Source organism: Vulpes lagopus, chromosome 7 (genome assembly GCF_018345385.1).
Source record: "Vulpes lagopus strain Blue_001 chromosome 7, ASM1834538v1, whole genome shotgun sequence".
Classification (NCBI taxonomy): domain Eukaryota; kingdom Metazoa; phylum Chordata; class Mammalia; order Carnivora; family Canidae; genus Vulpes; species Vulpes lagopus.
In genome coordinates, this window is record NC_054830.1 from 29,672,957 (window position 1) to 29,690,971 (window position 18,015).

The 18,015-nt window shown below is 38.7% G+C and overlaps 1 protein-coding gene across 14 annotated transcripts in view; it reads right to left on the minus strand.

Annotated features, from left to right (window-relative positions):
* Positions 1–18,015, minus strand: part of CADPS (calcium dependent secretion activator) — a 459,187-nt gene that overhangs the window by 132,470 nt on the left and 308,702 nt on the right. For 13 of the 14 annotated variants that reach the window (XM_041764526.1, XM_041764525.1, XM_041764524.1 and 10 more), the window contains exons 12-13: positions 7,502–7,638; positions 3,589–3,776 (exon numbers count right to left, since the gene is read on the minus strand). In XM_041764526.1, coding sequence (XP_041620460.1) covers positions 3,589–3,776; positions 7,502–7,638 — 325 coding nt within the window. Of the gene's footprint in view, positions 1–3,588; positions 3,777–7,501; positions 7,639–16,007; positions 16,020–18,015 lie in introns of all 14 variants that reach the window. The other variant, XM_041764518.1, reaches the window with a different exon arrangement.

An 18,015-nucleotide genomic window follows, 5' to 3' on the forward strand; every position in this document is an offset into this window, starting at 1 on the left:
GCCTTGCAGTCTGAGTCTCTTGGGAAACACAAACAGAAACTTCACTTCACTTCCACCCTTACATGATGCAAACTTGAAAAATAGAGGTCCACATGGAATCAGGGCTTTCTTTGACATTCACTAGCAGACCTGAACATGCCGATTGACAGCCTGCCACATCCTCTAGGAAATGAAAGCTGGTATTTTCATTCAGTCTGCCTACAAATGAACTGTATATATTTCAGGACCTAGATATATCCCAGTGAGCAAAGTCATACTGTAGCATAAAACATACCTGCTTGTGAACTGTGTGTTGCTTGGCAATGTCAGGGTCAGAATATCAGTTTCAAAACCACCACCACAACAATTTAAAATGTCAATGTTAATTTGTGGTGAGGGTAGGGAAGGTGAAGAGAGACATAAGGATAATACTGGAAATAATTGCAAATCTACTTTAAAAGGGGAAAAAGCCACCAATTTGCCATTTTGTCAATTCACAATAAGACCAGCCCTAACGGACAAAGAAAACAGAAGAGAATAAATACAATTTTAGAACTTGAAAGTAGCTTCAAGGTGACCTCATTATATAAGTGATTCTACTTAAGAGCAATTCATTTAGTGACAGGTTTTGTTTTGTGTTTTTATTATAAATCATTATCTAAAGATAGCTTTGTTTCATGAGATCAATGTGGAACTGAGAAGGGTTTGCTAAAAATGATGGAGCTACTATAAATGTATAGATCCATCTTATGACAACCCATTTATTTGCTCCTTAAACATAATTTCAAAATTATAAAGCACGGGTTGCTTATTATGAATGACTTGGTAAGGTACCAGGCCCTTAACTAGATGCCACTAAAAAAGCAATCTGATTCATGATTCTGTTTACATATTGCTCAGTTTTTTCAATATGAATATATTTTAAGAGTCACTAAACACCTGATTCAAATTCAGTGCTAATGCTTAGTATTTTGCCCATTGCTAAGATTTTCTTTTAAAGTGACCTTTGAAATACCTTAAAGGAACAGAGACTTTAGAAATACACAAAGATTGCTGTCTGTTAAGGTGGAAGTCATGGCATGATTGGGGGGAATGTCATAGACACTGCAAAACACAAGCCAATGCACACGTAACTTCTTACCTTTTGGGCTCTGGATTTGCCTGGGTTTTGTAATCTTTTCTTTTTTTGGATTCCTTTTTGGTATCTTTTTTAGCCTCTGGTTCAGATGGGGAGGGAGTTTTGCTCCCTTCAGGGTCTGTATGTGGTAGCAGCCCACTAAGGTACGCATGCATTTGTTGACTTTGGAGAGGGGGTGGTCGCATGGGGCATGCACAGAGTGTGGCCAGCCACAGGAGAATCAAGAGCACACATACATGCACAAACAAAAGAAAGAAAAAGAAGGATGCATCAAACAGCATAGCAAATGCATTCAAACTAAAATAATAAGCAAAAAAAAAAAAAGATGCAAACTTGCATAAGGAAAATCGGAACTGAAAAGAAAATAAGAAATCCAAAACTGTTTCCATGACAAGATGTATAAACCTAACTGTGAATCAAGTGGCAGTCTTACAATATGAAATCCAGACAATGTGTATCATAATTCATGATGATGTTTACCAGGGAGTTTACAAAAACACTTCATTATTTTATAACACTTTCTTATTCAGTAACATATGTAGAATACAGTGTGACAACCCAGAGAATATAATGCAACTTCTCTCTCTCTCTTTAAAGAATTCAGTCCAAGAGGCTGTAACAGATAGTCATCAAAGTGTACATATTTATAAAAAGCAGAGTTATGCACAGATACTCCCCAGGTATCAGAGTTTTCATAAATATTTTTTATGTAAATAAAAGGTCATGTGCTGGGCTAGCAAACCTTAGAACAATGGGAGGTGATGAAAACCTGGTTGCCTGTTAAATATTCAAACCTACAATGCTATTGTTACCTAGTTCTAAATGTTGAAGTTGCATCTCATAAAACCTACCAGCACTAGAGAGAAGAAAAGCACAGGACAAATCCCACAGATATTTCAGAGTCATCTAGCTTGCAAAGATGAAGATAACTGACGGTCTGATTTAAAATAAATGCAGTCAGTCCGGGATTCTCCCACATGTGACTTTCCCCACAGCACCAACTCTTTTGGGGTTTCTGAAGCCACCCAGTTTTTCCTGGCTGTGCCTTTTCTGGCTATTGGTTGAGGTGCTTGAGGTAATGCAGGCTTGTCTTCATAGTAACGTGAGGCTACATACATTGGGATAGTAAACTGGCTGTGGCAATGTGGAAATTTATTCCATGTCTTCGGAGCCAAATGGTAATGTTCCTAAATTATTTGCTGCTTTGCATTATTCAGAATATGGATCTTTTTCTCCAGGAGCTGGGCAACGTCTAAAGAAAGAGAGTACTTAGTATGGAGTTAGGAGAACTGATGTTCTGGTCTTGTCTATAAAACCTATAAAATGAGGGGGTTGGTTACACTGTGATCTCTGAAGTTCTTCCCAGCTCTATGGTTAAACTGTAAGTGTTATGATTATCTCTGCCTTCCAGCTTCACCTAGCTTATTTCAGCTCTTGAAGTGTGCTTGGCTTCCTCTTTCTGCAGGGCATTTGTACATGCTGCTCCTTTTGCCTGGAAGCACTCAGCTCCTACACATGCTTCAGTTCTCAGCCCAAGCGTCTCTTCCTCAGGGACACCCTCGCTGCCATCCTAACACCCCGTCTGAGCTGTCTTCCTTTATTAAATGCTAGTATGGAATATTATTCCTTGTCGTCAGAGCACCAATCTCTATGCGACTCTGTCCTTATTTGGTGTCTTGTTAGCTCACTGTGTAGGAGAATGTGTACCAGAGTGCCTGGCATTCTGTAAGTAATCATTAAATACTTATGGAATGAATGATAATGAATGAATGATAAGAACAACAAAGGTAAACATTTATGAAGCTCTTGCCATGTTCCAGGCATTGTGCTGAGCCCACCTGTATCCTCTCAACAACCCCATGAGGACACTACCATCCCTGTTTTACAGATGACAAAACTGTGGCATGGAGGGTTTCATTACCATCCAGCATCTTTGCTAGTAGATGGAGGAGCCATGATTTAAACCTAGATTGTTCTACCTCCAGAGACCACTTTAGAAGTTCTGTTTGCCATTTCTTTTAAGTTCCTTGGAAGGAAAAGATACTAAGACCATTGTGTTTGTATGTGTGCATGCACGCATGTGTGCGTGTGTGTGTTTGTGTGTGTGTACTACAGAAGGAATGGGAATAAACACAGATTTAAAGATAATTTTAAGGGAGGCCTGGGTGGCTCAGCGGTTGAGCGTCTGCCTTTGGCTCGGGACGTGGTCCTAGAGTCCTGAGATCAAGTCCCACATCGGGCTCCCGGCATGGAGCCTGCTTCTCCCTCTGCCTGTGTCTCTGCCTCTCTCTCCCTCTCTCTCTCTCTCTCTCTCTCTCTCTGTTCTCTCATGACTAAATAAATAAAATCTTTTTAAAAAATAAGGATAATTTTAAAAACAGAACCAGCCATAAACCATCGATAGTGCCTTAAAAAAAAGTGGGTTTTTGTTGTTGTTGTTGTTTGGAGGAATAGCTCTGGACAGTGCTTACCTGTTCCCGTGGACATGGGACGCACAGAAGGCAAAGCTGTAGTGGAGAAGGGTGGGGTCAATCATGGCGCCATTTTCTGCCCGTTCAAGCAAGTCTCTGAGGTAGCAGAGATGTCGGTGACACCCTCGGACTCCGTTTCGGGCGCAATACTCGTCTAGGACAAACACCTGGCCAGGACTGAACCAGCCCTGTTGGGGGAATAAAGGAGAGACTTTCTTTTAAATACAGGTTTTTGTTGTTGGTGGTGGTTTTTTTGTTTGTTTGTTTTTGAGAGTTACTACAGTTGGGGGTGATTGGAGAAGGAGGCTCAAAAATTGCCAGAGACAACACTTTTTGATTTCTTCTAGGTGCCAGCCACCATGCTAACCCCCTTGTGTGGCTGCTTAAACCCCTGAAGCAGTACTGTGAGGTTGGTCCTGTTACCCCTGTTGGATGGGTGGGAAAATTGAGTTGAGGGAGGACATGGAATTTCCCTAGTGTCCCAGAACTAGTCCTGCTGGAGTCTGGATTAGCAGACAGCATGATTCTAGAAACAATATCTCACCTGCTGCTCTAACACTGAACCATACACCTCCCAAGAGCAGTGGAGTGGGGACAGGGTGAAATCTTGGTTACTGATAAGAGGAAATAATAACACGATGTCTTAAACTGGTATCATGTTTTACACAAAGATCTTTCACTTGAGCCCCCATAGCAATCTTGTGAGGTAGGCAGGGCGGGTTTATCTCCATCTCATAGATAAGGAAACCAAAATCAGGGCTGTTAAGTGACTCACAAATAATACAAAACAGAAGCAGCTCTGGCTTCCTTGAAGTCTTCTGTTTTTCCTACTCTGAAGCATTAAGAAATATTAGGATTGGTCTGCATACATGCCAGGACTTTATGAATTCTTTCACTTGGAAGGCAAATCTTCCTTAAATTTTGAAATGAGGATAATGATGCAACTTTGCAAAGAGAGCAACGTGACTAAGTTTTCAAGTTGTGAATTAGACAGGATTCAATTAAACTTAGAGGTGCTTCTTGTGCCCTGGCTTAGCATTTTGTTTCATTTTTTCCCCCCTGGCAATTATTTGTTTTCTTATTATTTGTTTGCTTGCTGTATGACCAGATGAAACTCTGCTATAAAAGAGAACCTGGATGGAATCTCTGATTCAGAGCAGATTAGGAAGCATGATGGCATAGAAATCCCTGCCTCTGTGATGTACTTAAAAAAAAAAAAAAAAAAGATTATCAGAAATGCTGAGTGGCTTTCCACTCAAGGTCACCGATCAGCCACGCCTGAAATCAAATCATTTCTTTTGGTTTTAGTACCTTTCTGAAGCAACAAAAAATAAATTAGTTAAAAAAAATACAGGTATCCCTCGCTGTCAGAAAATGGAGGGTTCCTATGAAACCTTTCATAAGCCAAAATGGTGTAAAGTGAAGAAGCAATCACCATTTCGTAAAGTGAAATCCTCTTGGATTTCTTTTGGTTATTGAAAACAAGTACTGATATAGATCTTTTTGTAAAAGTGAAGTGGCATAGAGTGAACTTTTGGAAAGTGGGGGAAGGCCTGTAAGCCAATTTAGGTTAGTACTTTGTAAGCTGGGAATTTGGAGTTGTTTTAAATATAAATTTAATTTTACTTTGAGGGTCCTCTCTGAGTCTTTTGAATATTGCTCCGTCTTAGGAGAGAAAAGGCAAAAGTAGAAAGTGATGGTGGTGTGTGTGGGGGGGCAGGTACAGGCCACAGAAGCGCAGCGAGAGAGGCCTCTGCAGTACTCTGATCTTGTATTAGTGATCTGAGGACTCTTCGATTGACAACATGCAGCTCAGCAATGCATCCAACGAAAGACGGCATCTTTCCTATTTCAAATTATAAGTTACTGCAGAGGGCGGGAGAGTAGTCGAGGCAGTGGGCTGCCCCTATAGGCAACTTCTTTGCCACTCCATCTGCTACCCCAAATGCTAAATCTTAGAAACAACACTGCTGTGAAAGATTAAAATATATTTTCTACGACTCAGATGACACCAAGTCTTTTGTAGATGCCAAAATAGCTGCTTTGAAAAGAGTTGAAGAAATATCAATTAGGAACTCAGTCGAAGACACAGAAAAATTTATGTATCCCTGCTGGTCGGTCTCCAAAACTAACTGAAAAAAAAAAAAGATTGTAATAATGAGAAAATGAAATATATAGAGGCAGGAGATAAGGTCCTTTTAATTGCTGTTATTTTCTGAAATTTTGGGATAATGATTAATAGATACAGGTATAGAAATGCAGAAGAAAACTGTTTTATGATATTCATAATTAATTTTGGATTTTGGAGCATATTTTGAAGTATATACGTGATTAATAGGGAGCAAGCTTCAAAATTTCACTTCTGGTTTAATTTTTTAGAGGGCATTTGCTAATTCTCCTTAGTGACTGAATCTCTTAGTGAAAAAGAAAATTATTTTAAAAAATGATGATGTGAAAAAAGTCATGAAAATAAAACACCTTAAAAAAATTCCTCAAGAGAATAGGAATTAAGCTCAGCGGCATAGTCTTACAACTTTCATGAATGCAATTTATAATTACATGAATAATCACATAATCATAGGAAACACATTTGAGAAAAATTGCCTTGCAATGCAAGGTAAGCTTTTTTTTTTTTTTTTTTTTTAAGTCAAAGTGAAGTGTTCCTTTCCAATTTGGCAAAGTTCAGATTCTTCTGATGAAGTGATTCTAAACCCGAGATCATCAATGAATCTTTTATGAGACGCAGATTAATAAATTATTCCATATAATCCCGTTTCTGTTTTTAAGACTATTTTATCTACTATTTTTAATAGTTTGGCTTCTGGTTACAGGAAAAAAAAAACAGAATTTAAAATAAAAAGTAGTAAGAATAGATGTAGGAAATAGCCATGTCACTTAGAAAGGAAACAGATTTTCATTATATTTACATAAATATCAAAAATATGTTAACCTTAGTAAATTATATAATATTGGCAATATATAGATACATTAACCTTAATGTGTAGAGTCAGGGGTGAGGTTTTTCCTCTCTGTCGTCATTTCATTATTTCCCCTCACCTTTCCCATCTATAAAGTGGGATTAATATCATTTACCTTTAAGAAATGAAGTCAACAATTTATGGTTTGTAGAAGGAAACAAACGGGGTCTTTTTTAGTCTTCTGAATTTGATTAGTATAAAGTCCAAAATGTATCTTCAGGAATCCAATAAAGACAGAATTTTGAGAAAAACATAATAGTTGTCCCCTGCATTTAAATGATTTAAATCTAGGCTTAGAACAGGATTTCAAGGAATGCTGATGCTCTTGCTGGAGAGCTGGACTTCCAAATGTCTAAAGCACCATAAAAAAAATTCCCCCAAAGGGTGAAAAAGGCTTTGAATACTATGGAAAAAACGAGAAGCCATCCAAACAAACAAACCCCAACCAGTTTAGCTTACGAAAAGCAGCGAAGTGAAGTCTATTTACAAATCATTTTAATTTTTGAAAAATAAACAAAAAGAACACATTCGTTTCTGAGACAGAAGTACAGGGTCTTATCATCTGAGAAGGGGAGGGAGGGGGAGTCTGAAAATCTAAGAAACCGAGGCAATTTTTACAAGTTCTCCACAAGCAGGTGCCAAACTCGATTACCCTCTTGGGAATATTTCTCAAGTAGCAGCTGAAAAGGGGGAAGCTTAGCTAGGGAGGCTGGGGAATTGGATCCGTCTCTACTGATAACTTCCTCCTTCTCTGTCTTCTTTCTTTGGTAAGTAAAACTATCTCCACCCAGGAAATCAAGAACATATTTCTAATTGTTAAAAAGGGCTCTGTAACAGACAAAAAGAGCTTCTGATATAAAGGTAGAGAAATATTTCCATTAAAAAGAAAACACGTTATCAGGCTTAAATTGCTGTAGACCAAAGAATATACTTGCCAGGCAAGAATAGGAATCATTAAGTCTGTGATCCAAAGTAAGGCGCTGCACCATCTCAAAGAGGGAAGCGTGGTCAAAGTTACAGGGGTTGGAAGAGATAAATTCATCCATGCCATGTTTTTGAGCTCTATCTGCGTCTGTTCATTTATACATGTAGAGAGAGACACAATTCAGAGAAACACATCACATTTTCTTTGACATTTCAAATACACAGGAATTCACTAGGCATTATGAACGCTAGCTCTTCCCCCGTTGCCTCCCACCAACATCCGCAAGATACTCTTTTTACCTCCCATTGTCAACTTGCATCACTTACTGGTGAGTTTATTGCATTTAGGCAAAAATATATTGGCATCAACGTGTGTATCAAATGATCACAACTCCAGTGCATTTATGTTGTTCTTTAAAAACTAAGCACACGACCGTAACTTCGCCTGCATTTCACCGAACACTGAAAGCAGATCGGGTCTTTGCTTATAAAAGCCCTATTTAGCTTTTTTTTTTTTTTTTTTTAGTTTTTTTTGTTTGTTTGTTTTTAATAGATACTGCCATTCCAGTGGTTATGTCTAGAGCAATTTCTCTACAAGTATTGGGATTAGCTGGAAAAAGGGGTATGCTGATTTTCAGCAAAGTGACAATATTAGTATCCTCCCCTTCCACATCCCCGGTGCCAATTTGGTTTCACAAGAGATTTGAGTCCCCGCCCTCCAAAATTAAAAAAAATAATAATAATAACAAAAGATTTTCAGGGAAACCTGGAGAATAAGTTAAATGGGAATTTAGTTTGTGATAGCCAAGGTCATTGCCTTAAAGGGTGCTTACAGTTAGCAAAGCTTATGAAAGAGACAAACAGATCTACTCAGCAAGGGCTATGATCTGCCATTTATTGTGAATTAATAGTCTCAATGTATTCACACTTTTTCTTACAGGGTGAAGGCTGCAAGCAAAACCTCCTAAGGGCTAACTAATTAATCTCAAGATGTGTAACTAAAATACTCTCTACTCAGTCGGCAAAATAGCTCAGAATTCAACTCAACTGAGACCAAGTAAATCCCGAAGAGGGAGGAATGGCGATCTGGCATTAAAGGAATCGGCTCACTCCACCTCATATTTACTCAGTCTCCTGATATGCAGACTGCAAAGAAAAAAGAATCTCATATCAAATTAAGCAAGAGTTTATTCATCCCCTTGCGTGCAGTATTCTGCTGGAATATGGGGGCTGCCAGGGACCAGCGATGCTGTCTGGACATGAGGAAAATCAATTTCTGACTTGAGAGGGTGTCTGGGTGTATTTTCATACATGGCCTTCATCCCAGGCAGTTTTTCGCCCCCCCTTCCATGCTTGGGGCATGACTGAATGCTTGACTCTAAGCAGGGTAGCAGGGTGACTCTAAGATGATGGTTTCTCATCATATCATGGATCTCGTATGTCACTCAGACCTAAATCCGTGGTATGTCAGAGTTTTTGCCCTCTTCCTGTTAGACTTTTCAAATCCCTAGTCATTTTTCATAGAAGCAGCAAGTGGTCAGTGTTTGAACGGGATGTGTTGTTTATGCCCCAGACACACAGAAGCAAGAGTTTCCAGAAGACAAGTTGAAGAATGTGTATTTTAATAGCCAAATTGCTCCATTAGAAATGTAAAACACACGGTTTTGGAAGGGAAATCACTTGGATGAGAATCATACTAGAAAGAATTCTCTTTGCTGTGTTAATTGCCTCGGGTTTGTCTTCAAGAAAGTGCTTTCAATTTCTGGTTAGGTGCTTTATATATGAGGATTTCTTTTGTTGGTTGTTTGGGCTCCAAACTATATTTCTCCTTTGACTCAGGATGGTTAGTAAGAGAGGTGTCCAGGAAGTTGACGCCGGGGAAAAAGCTAGCTGCTTCTAGAGTGTGTCTGTGTGAGACTCCTCTGGCCCAAGGCAGGCGTCTTAAACCTTCTCCAACTTTAGATCTCTGCCGGCAGGAGGACACTCCTGCAGTCCAGGTGGCACTTTCTGTCCCGTAGGACAGATTATGCCCTCCTGCCTCCATCCGGTCAGTCCCAGGTCAGTTTAGTTCAGGAAAAATAACAGTGGGGTACACAAATTGCTTATCCTATTTCATCCTCATAAAAAGCCTCACCCACCTCGTGCCTCCCAATTTTAACAGATAGAGGAGGCATTTTGGCTAGCACCAGCTTCTTGCTCTCAAATTTCTCAGAAGACGCTTGCAAGCTGACAAATCGGCCCGGGCCTTACTTTGCCAGTTTGGCTCACTATTTTATTGCTCTTCAATTATGATGGTGCAACCGGTCATTTAGCTCAGAGAGAAGGGGGGGTCTTTTGTAGCTGTTAAAAATATGACACACGTTTCAAGTCTTTTTTTCTTTATTTGTTGAACCTCTTGAAAAGTTTGCGATGAACTATTTCGCCTTGCTGCCTGCCCACTCAGGAAACGGATCTGAAAAGACAACTTGGCTCCTCTGCAGGGACCTGGATACAGACCCACTCCCCGCCTCCCCGATGCATCACAATACAGCTTCACCGGGCTAATTCCTGGCTTAGAGTATATCTAAAGAACAATTTCTCTTTTACTAACGTTTTAAAGCAGGCTTACAGAAAAATATGCTTAAAATCAGCCTGTTTTCCTTTCCGAAAGCAACCCTATCAACATAAAAATTCCTTTTTCCTTCTTCCTCTCCTCCCTCCCTCTCTCTCTCGGTCCACATGTAGATGAGACTGGGACTGCTTTAGGAGATCTGGACTCTAGTTTGAGCTCTATTTTTAAATAAGCTGTGGGATGGCGGCTTGTTGCTCTCTATGAGACTCAGTTTCCTTGGGTGCAAGATGAGCTGAATTTCCACGTCCCTCGGTGAGGTCACTGTCACTTAACCATCCTTAAGATCTCTCGCACAACTCCCACATGTATAAGATGGAGCTGAATGCAATGGGAATTTCCAGCAGGTAAAACGAGCAGCCCCTGGATTTTGCTTACACAAAATCATCATTTACTCAGATTTAGGCTCATTATCTTAATGGTTCCAACAACTCAAGAGTGCTTAAAAGGGTGGTTGGGTTCCATGAAATCTTTGAGAGTTTCACTGAGCTTATTATATTCAAAAAAGAAAGGGGAGCGGAGTGAGGGGTGCGGGGGAGGGGCGTGGGGGGGGAAGGGACGCTATTTTAAGGTGTCAGGAAAAGGGATCTGATTTTTAAGCTCCATCCCAGGAGGGATTTTGGTACTTTTACTCTCTGCTGTATTCCGAGCACTGGGAACAGTATGTCAGTACATGGTACATAGCAGGTACTCAAGACATATGTGTTAAAATAGTGAATTTATCTCATCAAAATAAATAAATTCACTACTTCAACAAATATATTCTATTTTTTTATTTTTATGAAATGTTGATATACTAAATTCAATGGGGACAGGATATTTGAGCTAGGATAGCAGGGGGGTAAAGCAGGTGGGCTGAAGGGGTCACAAAGACTGAATGTGAGGCCAGCCCTGCCACGACCAGGGGTGTGACGTGAGGCAAGTTGATTAGTGTTTCTGAGTGTTCTTCTCCTCATATGTAAGTTGAAAATAGTGTTTGAGTCTACCCTAGGAAGGTTGCTGAGACGTTCTGCTGAGAAGTGCCTGTAAAGCACCTGGGTACCCAGCACATAGTAAGTGCTCAATAAACCTTAGCTGTGAGGGAGTGGGCAGGCTTTTTAGTGCTCCTGAAGCCAGTTTGTTTAATGTTTTCAGCGAGCCGAGGATGTCTCTGCATTTATAGCTAATGTTAGTTACAGGTTGCTTCTTAAACCATATTGCTTCTAGGAAGCTGGGAGCCTTCCCAGTCTCTCTGCTTTGTGCTTCTCCTCTGCCCCTGTACAACTAATTCCCACGTCCTGTTTCTGTGTTCTAGCTGGTTTATGTTCCCATTTCTCTGTGGTCAGAACACCCACACACAGTTGAATCCCTTGATAGATAATATGTTCCTTGAGGGCAAGTTTCTGATCTGTTCTTTCCCCTGTCAGCTCCCAGAGGAGCCAGGTCCCTAGGAGGTGTTTATTAACTGACTTATTCTGACACTTCCATCCCAGGAAACTTCCCATTGACTTTATTAAAGAGTCACACACATGGGGATTCAGATGGCATCTTGCAAATCCAAAAGTGGGAACATGTGCTCTTCGGGGAAAAAAAAATCTTATAGAAGGAAACAGAATTCTAGGTGCAGGTGTCTTTGGATACCATTCAGATTGTCTGCCTGTGTCTCCATACATGTCTAGGACCATATGCATTACATATGTTGTCTATTTTAAAATAAAACACTGCAGTGGTCCAGCTGTTCCAAATTCTGTTTCAAAGAACTTGTGGGTGCTTCCCAAGCAACACCATATAGTCATTCTTGCACTGGCCCAGTCTGTTCTTCTACTGTGCGGAACATTACAAAATAGATGCTCCTTGCAACTCCATTTTCCCCTGTACAAACAATTGGAACTGGTTGATGGAAGAAAAAGAAAACTCCAGTGCTGACATTAGCAAGGCGAAAACAGCCCAAAGCAAAATATGAGAAAGTTACTTCCTGAATTCAGGACACCTTGGGATCGCTTCCTTTGCCAATGTTTGGCTTGTGTGTCAAGAGAATGAAAATGAATTTGAACACTAGGGTGAGCAAAACAGAATTAGGAGGGTAATGTGGCTGCTAAAATCTCCAATGATGTTTGGATTATCTCTGGCTTTGGGAAATGTATACCAATGCTCTTTTTCATTAATACATGCTCTTTTCTTTTTTCTTTCTTTCTTTCTTTTTTCTTTCTTTCTTTCTTTCTTTCTTTCTTTCTTTCTTTCTTCTTTCATCTTTCTTTCTTCTTTCTTTCTTTCTGTCCCTCTCTCTTTTAGAAATCAAGGATTGACCGCAATTTAAGAATTGACTTAAACCTTTACTTTTTCTGGACCTGGCTGAGAAGTTTCTATGCCTTCCTTGGTCTGCGAGGGCTCCAAATGCTCTAAAAATTGGCTGTGTAATTTTATAGGCTCTGCAGGTAGGGCATAATTCAACACATCTTTCAAACAATGCTACTTGTTTTACTTCTGGGGTTTAATTGCATAAAAATTCTGAAGTCCTGTATAGCATAGGCACAGACATGACTTCAGACTAACCTTAGATGAATAAAGTTGACAGAGGTACCTAAACAACATTAAGAAACTTAAAATATTACTAATGGTATCCATGACACAGAAGCAGGCTGATGGACACAAAGACTTATGGAAGGTAGGTACACTTTTGAGTGGAAATTCATCAGAACTTTACCCCAAGTTTACTCAAAATCAATTTTGGTTTGGCATTTAAGGAAAGTTGGGAAAATACAGGTTCCTAAAGTGATATGATTATACTTTAAAAAATGGATTTTATACTCTCATTTTATCTACTTCATTAAAATTCAAGTGATGTCACTAATTGATGACCCAATTAGTTATGTTGTTCTTTAATTGATCAGATGTTTGGGTTTATTTCATGTGTAATATTCATTTCCTTTTTCTTCCTTGCCATGGGAAACATATAAGATTTTTCATGATCTCTTGTCTTAATAACAAGCCTATTTATGTGATCTGGTTCAGATACAAAACTTTTTAGACAAGTTCGCAATAAGGTCTACCAAATACATGTACTTTTCTTGGGAGTATTAATACAGCTTTCAAATTTTCATTTTATTGAGATTTTCCCATTATTCTAACAGCTGAGGGAATGAGGACAAAAGGTCAAATCTCTCTTTTTATTTTGTAGCATTACATTTTAGAACTTTTTGTAGGCTAGGAAAAAAGAAATTCGGCTGTTGAAAATAATTATGATTGTACTGTTAATAAATTGTCTCAGAGAGGCTCCTTTCTCTAATGAGTCCCTTTTATAATAAGCTAGAGGTGCCACTTTATCACTGAAATGTAGAGCACAGCTATGGCTGTTGCTACTCCTGATGGATGCTAGAGGCAAGAGAATAGCTAATGTGACTCTAAAGTCATTGTGAACCCAAACTGCAAATTAAAAGGTGACTTTGTATCTTTCTTATATGGAAAATGTGTGCTTGTCATATCTGCTTGACAGTACAAGAGTGAATGTATGGTTTGGACAATAACGAACAATGACAGTAGTCAACCTCATCAGAAGACATGAAATAAAGAAATGACAATGATTGATGGCAGCTGGCTGTTTACAGATTTTTCTAGAAGAGTTTTTCGTGGCATGATCAAGTAACCAGGGGATGTTGTGCTCTGCCTCAGCTCTGCATAGCAAGCAAAAGATTGGTCCTCCCATGCCTGCTGCCCTTGAGAAACAACTTCATTTCTTCATGGTCCCCTTGACTCAGTCAAGCTAACTTGCTTGGCCAAGAGAGAATGGCTTCTCAGAAGCTATGAAGGGCCATGTTTCATTTTGCAAAAATCTTGAATTTAAAACTATTATGGAAGTACACCCAAAGGGATAAACATGTGATGTTTACTTCAAGTTAATTTTTATAATTTGTTATAAGACAGTTAGAGTAAAAATCATGAGAGATTTTGTCAACGATCTCAAAATGAATAAGTAAATGATTTGTAATTTTCCCTGCTGTATTTATTATATTTTCAATTAATTTACGGAGTACTTGATGATGTCTTTACATTCCCTGTGACAGGAGCAAAAATAAACTTTCTGTAGTTGGCTAATTAATAATGTATCTTACTGTAAATCACTACATGACATGAGTGTGCTCGGCTGATGAGTGAATAATACATTTAAAATGTGCCTAAAGTAGTTAACAAAGAAACGAACCTTCATTTAACATGGACTATGTAGATCATATCATTTGGAAAATTTTCGACCTGGTTTTGGGAGTCTGTTCTTTTTAAAAAGTCATTTACTTTTGCAACAAGAAGGAAAATGATTTACAATGTGGCTTGGGGTCATGCAAATTAATTTGATATTGAATTAATGCTTTGATATTGCATTCCTGCAACGTAGCAACTGCAAGTTGACAATACAAGAAGATACAGCAAAACTCTTCATGAGATAAAACTATAGAAAGGAGTAAAGGCAAACGACTATTTGGAAATCTACTAGGATAGCAATGCGTTGTTGTGCAAATATATGTAAATTCGCTCAAAACAGATTTCATTCAGACATCTATTCACCCATCCTTTCATTCTTAAAAAAAAAAGTATAGCAAAACCCTAAATTCCCACTATATTCACATTCTATGGTAAGCTTTTAAAATGCCTCATCAGACATTCAAAGTAAAGTTAAGTTAAATTAAGTATCTGCTTGGAGTGGTGAAAAAAAATCTGTCTGCTAGCCAGGGGTACATTTATGCAAAACAAAAGAAAAAAGAAAGAAAGGGGAAAAGAAAGCAAATTAAAGAAACAAAGAATTAGAAGAAAGTACTATTATTAAATGGGCGGAGAATGATATGACCTACAGTTTCTAAATCAGCATTCAGAATACTCAAGTACATATTTGCCTGCTCTCTTGACTGGTTTTTCTATTTCCTTCTAAGGTCAAGTCTACCCTCAATACATTGGGTGGGCAGCTTTTCTCTGTATGAATAAAGGAATTGTAGATTCTCTTTCATTAGTGACTCAAATAGCGAAGAGAAAGGTTTGTCTAAGTTTTAAAGTTTCTTTTTTCTCTTACAGGTGTATTTTTAGAAAAATTAGTACCAATACAAATGACATCGAAAAAGCTATTGTTATCCTTGTCATTGGGGGAGTAGCAGTGAGACATTCTAGACCAGAGGTCCAAACCCTCTACGGTATTGTGAGATTGTGAATCTGAAGTTTCTGTGAAAAAGCTACATGGACTCAATCGTGTCCTTAATTTCCTGTTTTTGTGTGTGTGATCCCATGTATTATAGCTCTCCTTTCAAAATTAATCCTCCTTTGGATCTTACTTAGAGCACACCCTCAAGTCAGGTAGAATGAACTCTTTAGTGTTCAAATAATGCGTTTACTTTATTCATTGTATTCAGCAGTTTCTTGAAATCTTATTCAGTTAATGTCTTTGGGTGTCCTACCCCACTTTTCTATTTGTTAAGGTATCCATGGTTACCACCCCACAGGTACAGCTGACCATTCTTATCTTTGGAATGGGAGAGGAAAAACAATAACACATTATCAGAGTGCAAAATGATCTGTTTTCAGGCATTAAGCAGTCAGGTAGCTGTGAATTCCATGAAACAAAGGCATCATTTGCCATTTTGTTATGATGCTAATTAATATTCTCGGAATGAAAAAAATTAGGAGATGTTAATGGTTGGCTTTACTCAGAGGATCATTTGATGCCAATATGAAAGCCAAGGAGAGGAGGCAATTATGCACACATCACATGCATCCTAGTTTCCGTATGGAAGCTTACATTTCAAACCTAAGGTCAGGAAAATAACATGAAAAGTTTTACTACAAAGTCTAGACATGAGGGAGATTTAAGAGGAGAGGGAGGAAGCACATTGCAGGTGTCAGATAATCTAGTCTGATTATCTGAGCTGTGCTAGCTATAGGGGAACACTTACCCTTCAGTCCAGCTAGAAGTTAGCAGGGTAAGAAGGAACAAACCAGAATAACATAAAGACTAGCAACAAGGCTCAGGAAAGCAGACAGGAGTTCTAACCTAGCAGCTAAAGTTCTCGGGTTTGAGCAAAGATTGAACAAGGAAACTTAAATGAAACAAAATAAAACAAAAACCAAAATCAACCCCCCCTCCCAAACCAACAGTAACCAAGACCCCACTAACTTTGAAGTCTGTTTGGGGGGTAGCAAAAATAGAACAATTCTCAAAACATCCAACTTTAGGGATGTATGATGTGATTAACAGTTATTAGTTGAGAAACAGACATTAAAATGAGACTCATTGCAAGTGATATATCAAGTAATCATTGATCAACGAGCAAAGCTTAAAATCCCCCCTCCCCCCACTCCGAATGAGAACGGAGGTACTGGTTTTTACTGTTCCTCTAACACAGATTGGACAGGCATCAGGTGTCTCAATGAGAGGCCACTTGGCATAATAAATTGTGGCAACCCTCGACAACAGACTTGAACATAGTTTCCAAGGTGAGCAACATTGGCCTTAAAAACTGGAAAATCATAAATACTTGTTTAAAAACGTACAGCTGGCCACTGACTTAATTTTTTCACGTTTCAACCAAAATGAAAGGGGGAAAAAGGAAATCAACAAGAACACACACCAAAAAAACCACAAAAGAACAAAAAGGTTTTAAAGTTTGGTGGAACCCTCCCAAAATCATTGTAGAGTCACATACAAACTAATGAATAGCAGGATCTATTTTTTTTTTTCGGTTTTTACAATTCCATATAAATACTCCACTCCACTCTTTCTTAGACGTGTCTTTTCATTTTGAAATTGCAAAAAATAAAAACTGCACCCAGAAGTCTGTCAAACTGAATTTAGAAAGACCCAAATAAACTCATAATTACTCCTGAGCTTCCCAAACTGTAAAATGTTCCATTCTCAAGTTCCCCCTTTAGCAGACAGCGACATGACAAGACTGGAGTGTTTATTTTTCTCTACCCTAAAAACCTCTCCCATTTTTCTGTAGCTTCCCTATGCCAACTAATACTAGTAAAGTGATTACAAAGTTAACTCACTGAAACGTTGTTCTTAAAAATTATTCACTTGCAAGAAAGGCAAATACTTCGAACACGTATTTAAAGCCAAGATTTGATGAACTGTGTACAGGACTAGGTACTTGAGAATGACCCTTACCTTTTGGAAGTCAAGGAAACCTTTTTAAAATGCAATACTTGATTGTGTTTACTCTTTTTGTTACAGAACCCACAACTGAATGTTTGTGATGTGTCAATATGGGCCGAGAACCAAATATCAGCAAAAGGCTCAAAGATTGCTGTTTATTACTATGTTGTAACTTTTTTGCATTTTTCTAGAACCTTGCTTTGTCATGCCAAGTGACCAACCAGTCCCAGTTTGTCCAGAACCAAGGCCGTTTCTGGAGACAAAACTTTTAGTGAGAAAACCAGGGAAGTCGCGGGCAAATCTGGATAAGGTGGTAACTCTCAAAATAAATCAACACTGTGAGTTTGACTGCTACCCACAAATGAGGCCTGATCTGTTTAATAGTAATGGTTTGAGTTTAACAAATTAAATGCAGCTGTAAAGTGATTGTATAACCACCATTCTGTAGCAGATTCCACTAAAAATTATGATATACTGTCAAACCCCTAGCCAGTTTTTGGTTGTTATGCATCACTACTCAGTAACTCCATGGAATGTAGAGCTTCTTGTTCCTTTTTTTGATCTTTATCATTGGTTTTAAGTACACCTAACTCCAAACAATCAAGTGCAGAAGGCTGGGTTGGTTAAAATTCTGACTGGATTCCTCTGCTAATTTATGGGAACAGAAGGCTCATTTGCTGTTACTCTGGTTGCAGTTTTTATTAAGTGCCTAAACTAACAATAGAAAGAATCTGGAGTAGTATTGAGCCTCTGTTTCAGGAGTAGTAAAGTAACTATGGGATTACTGGGTTCAACATTATTGGATT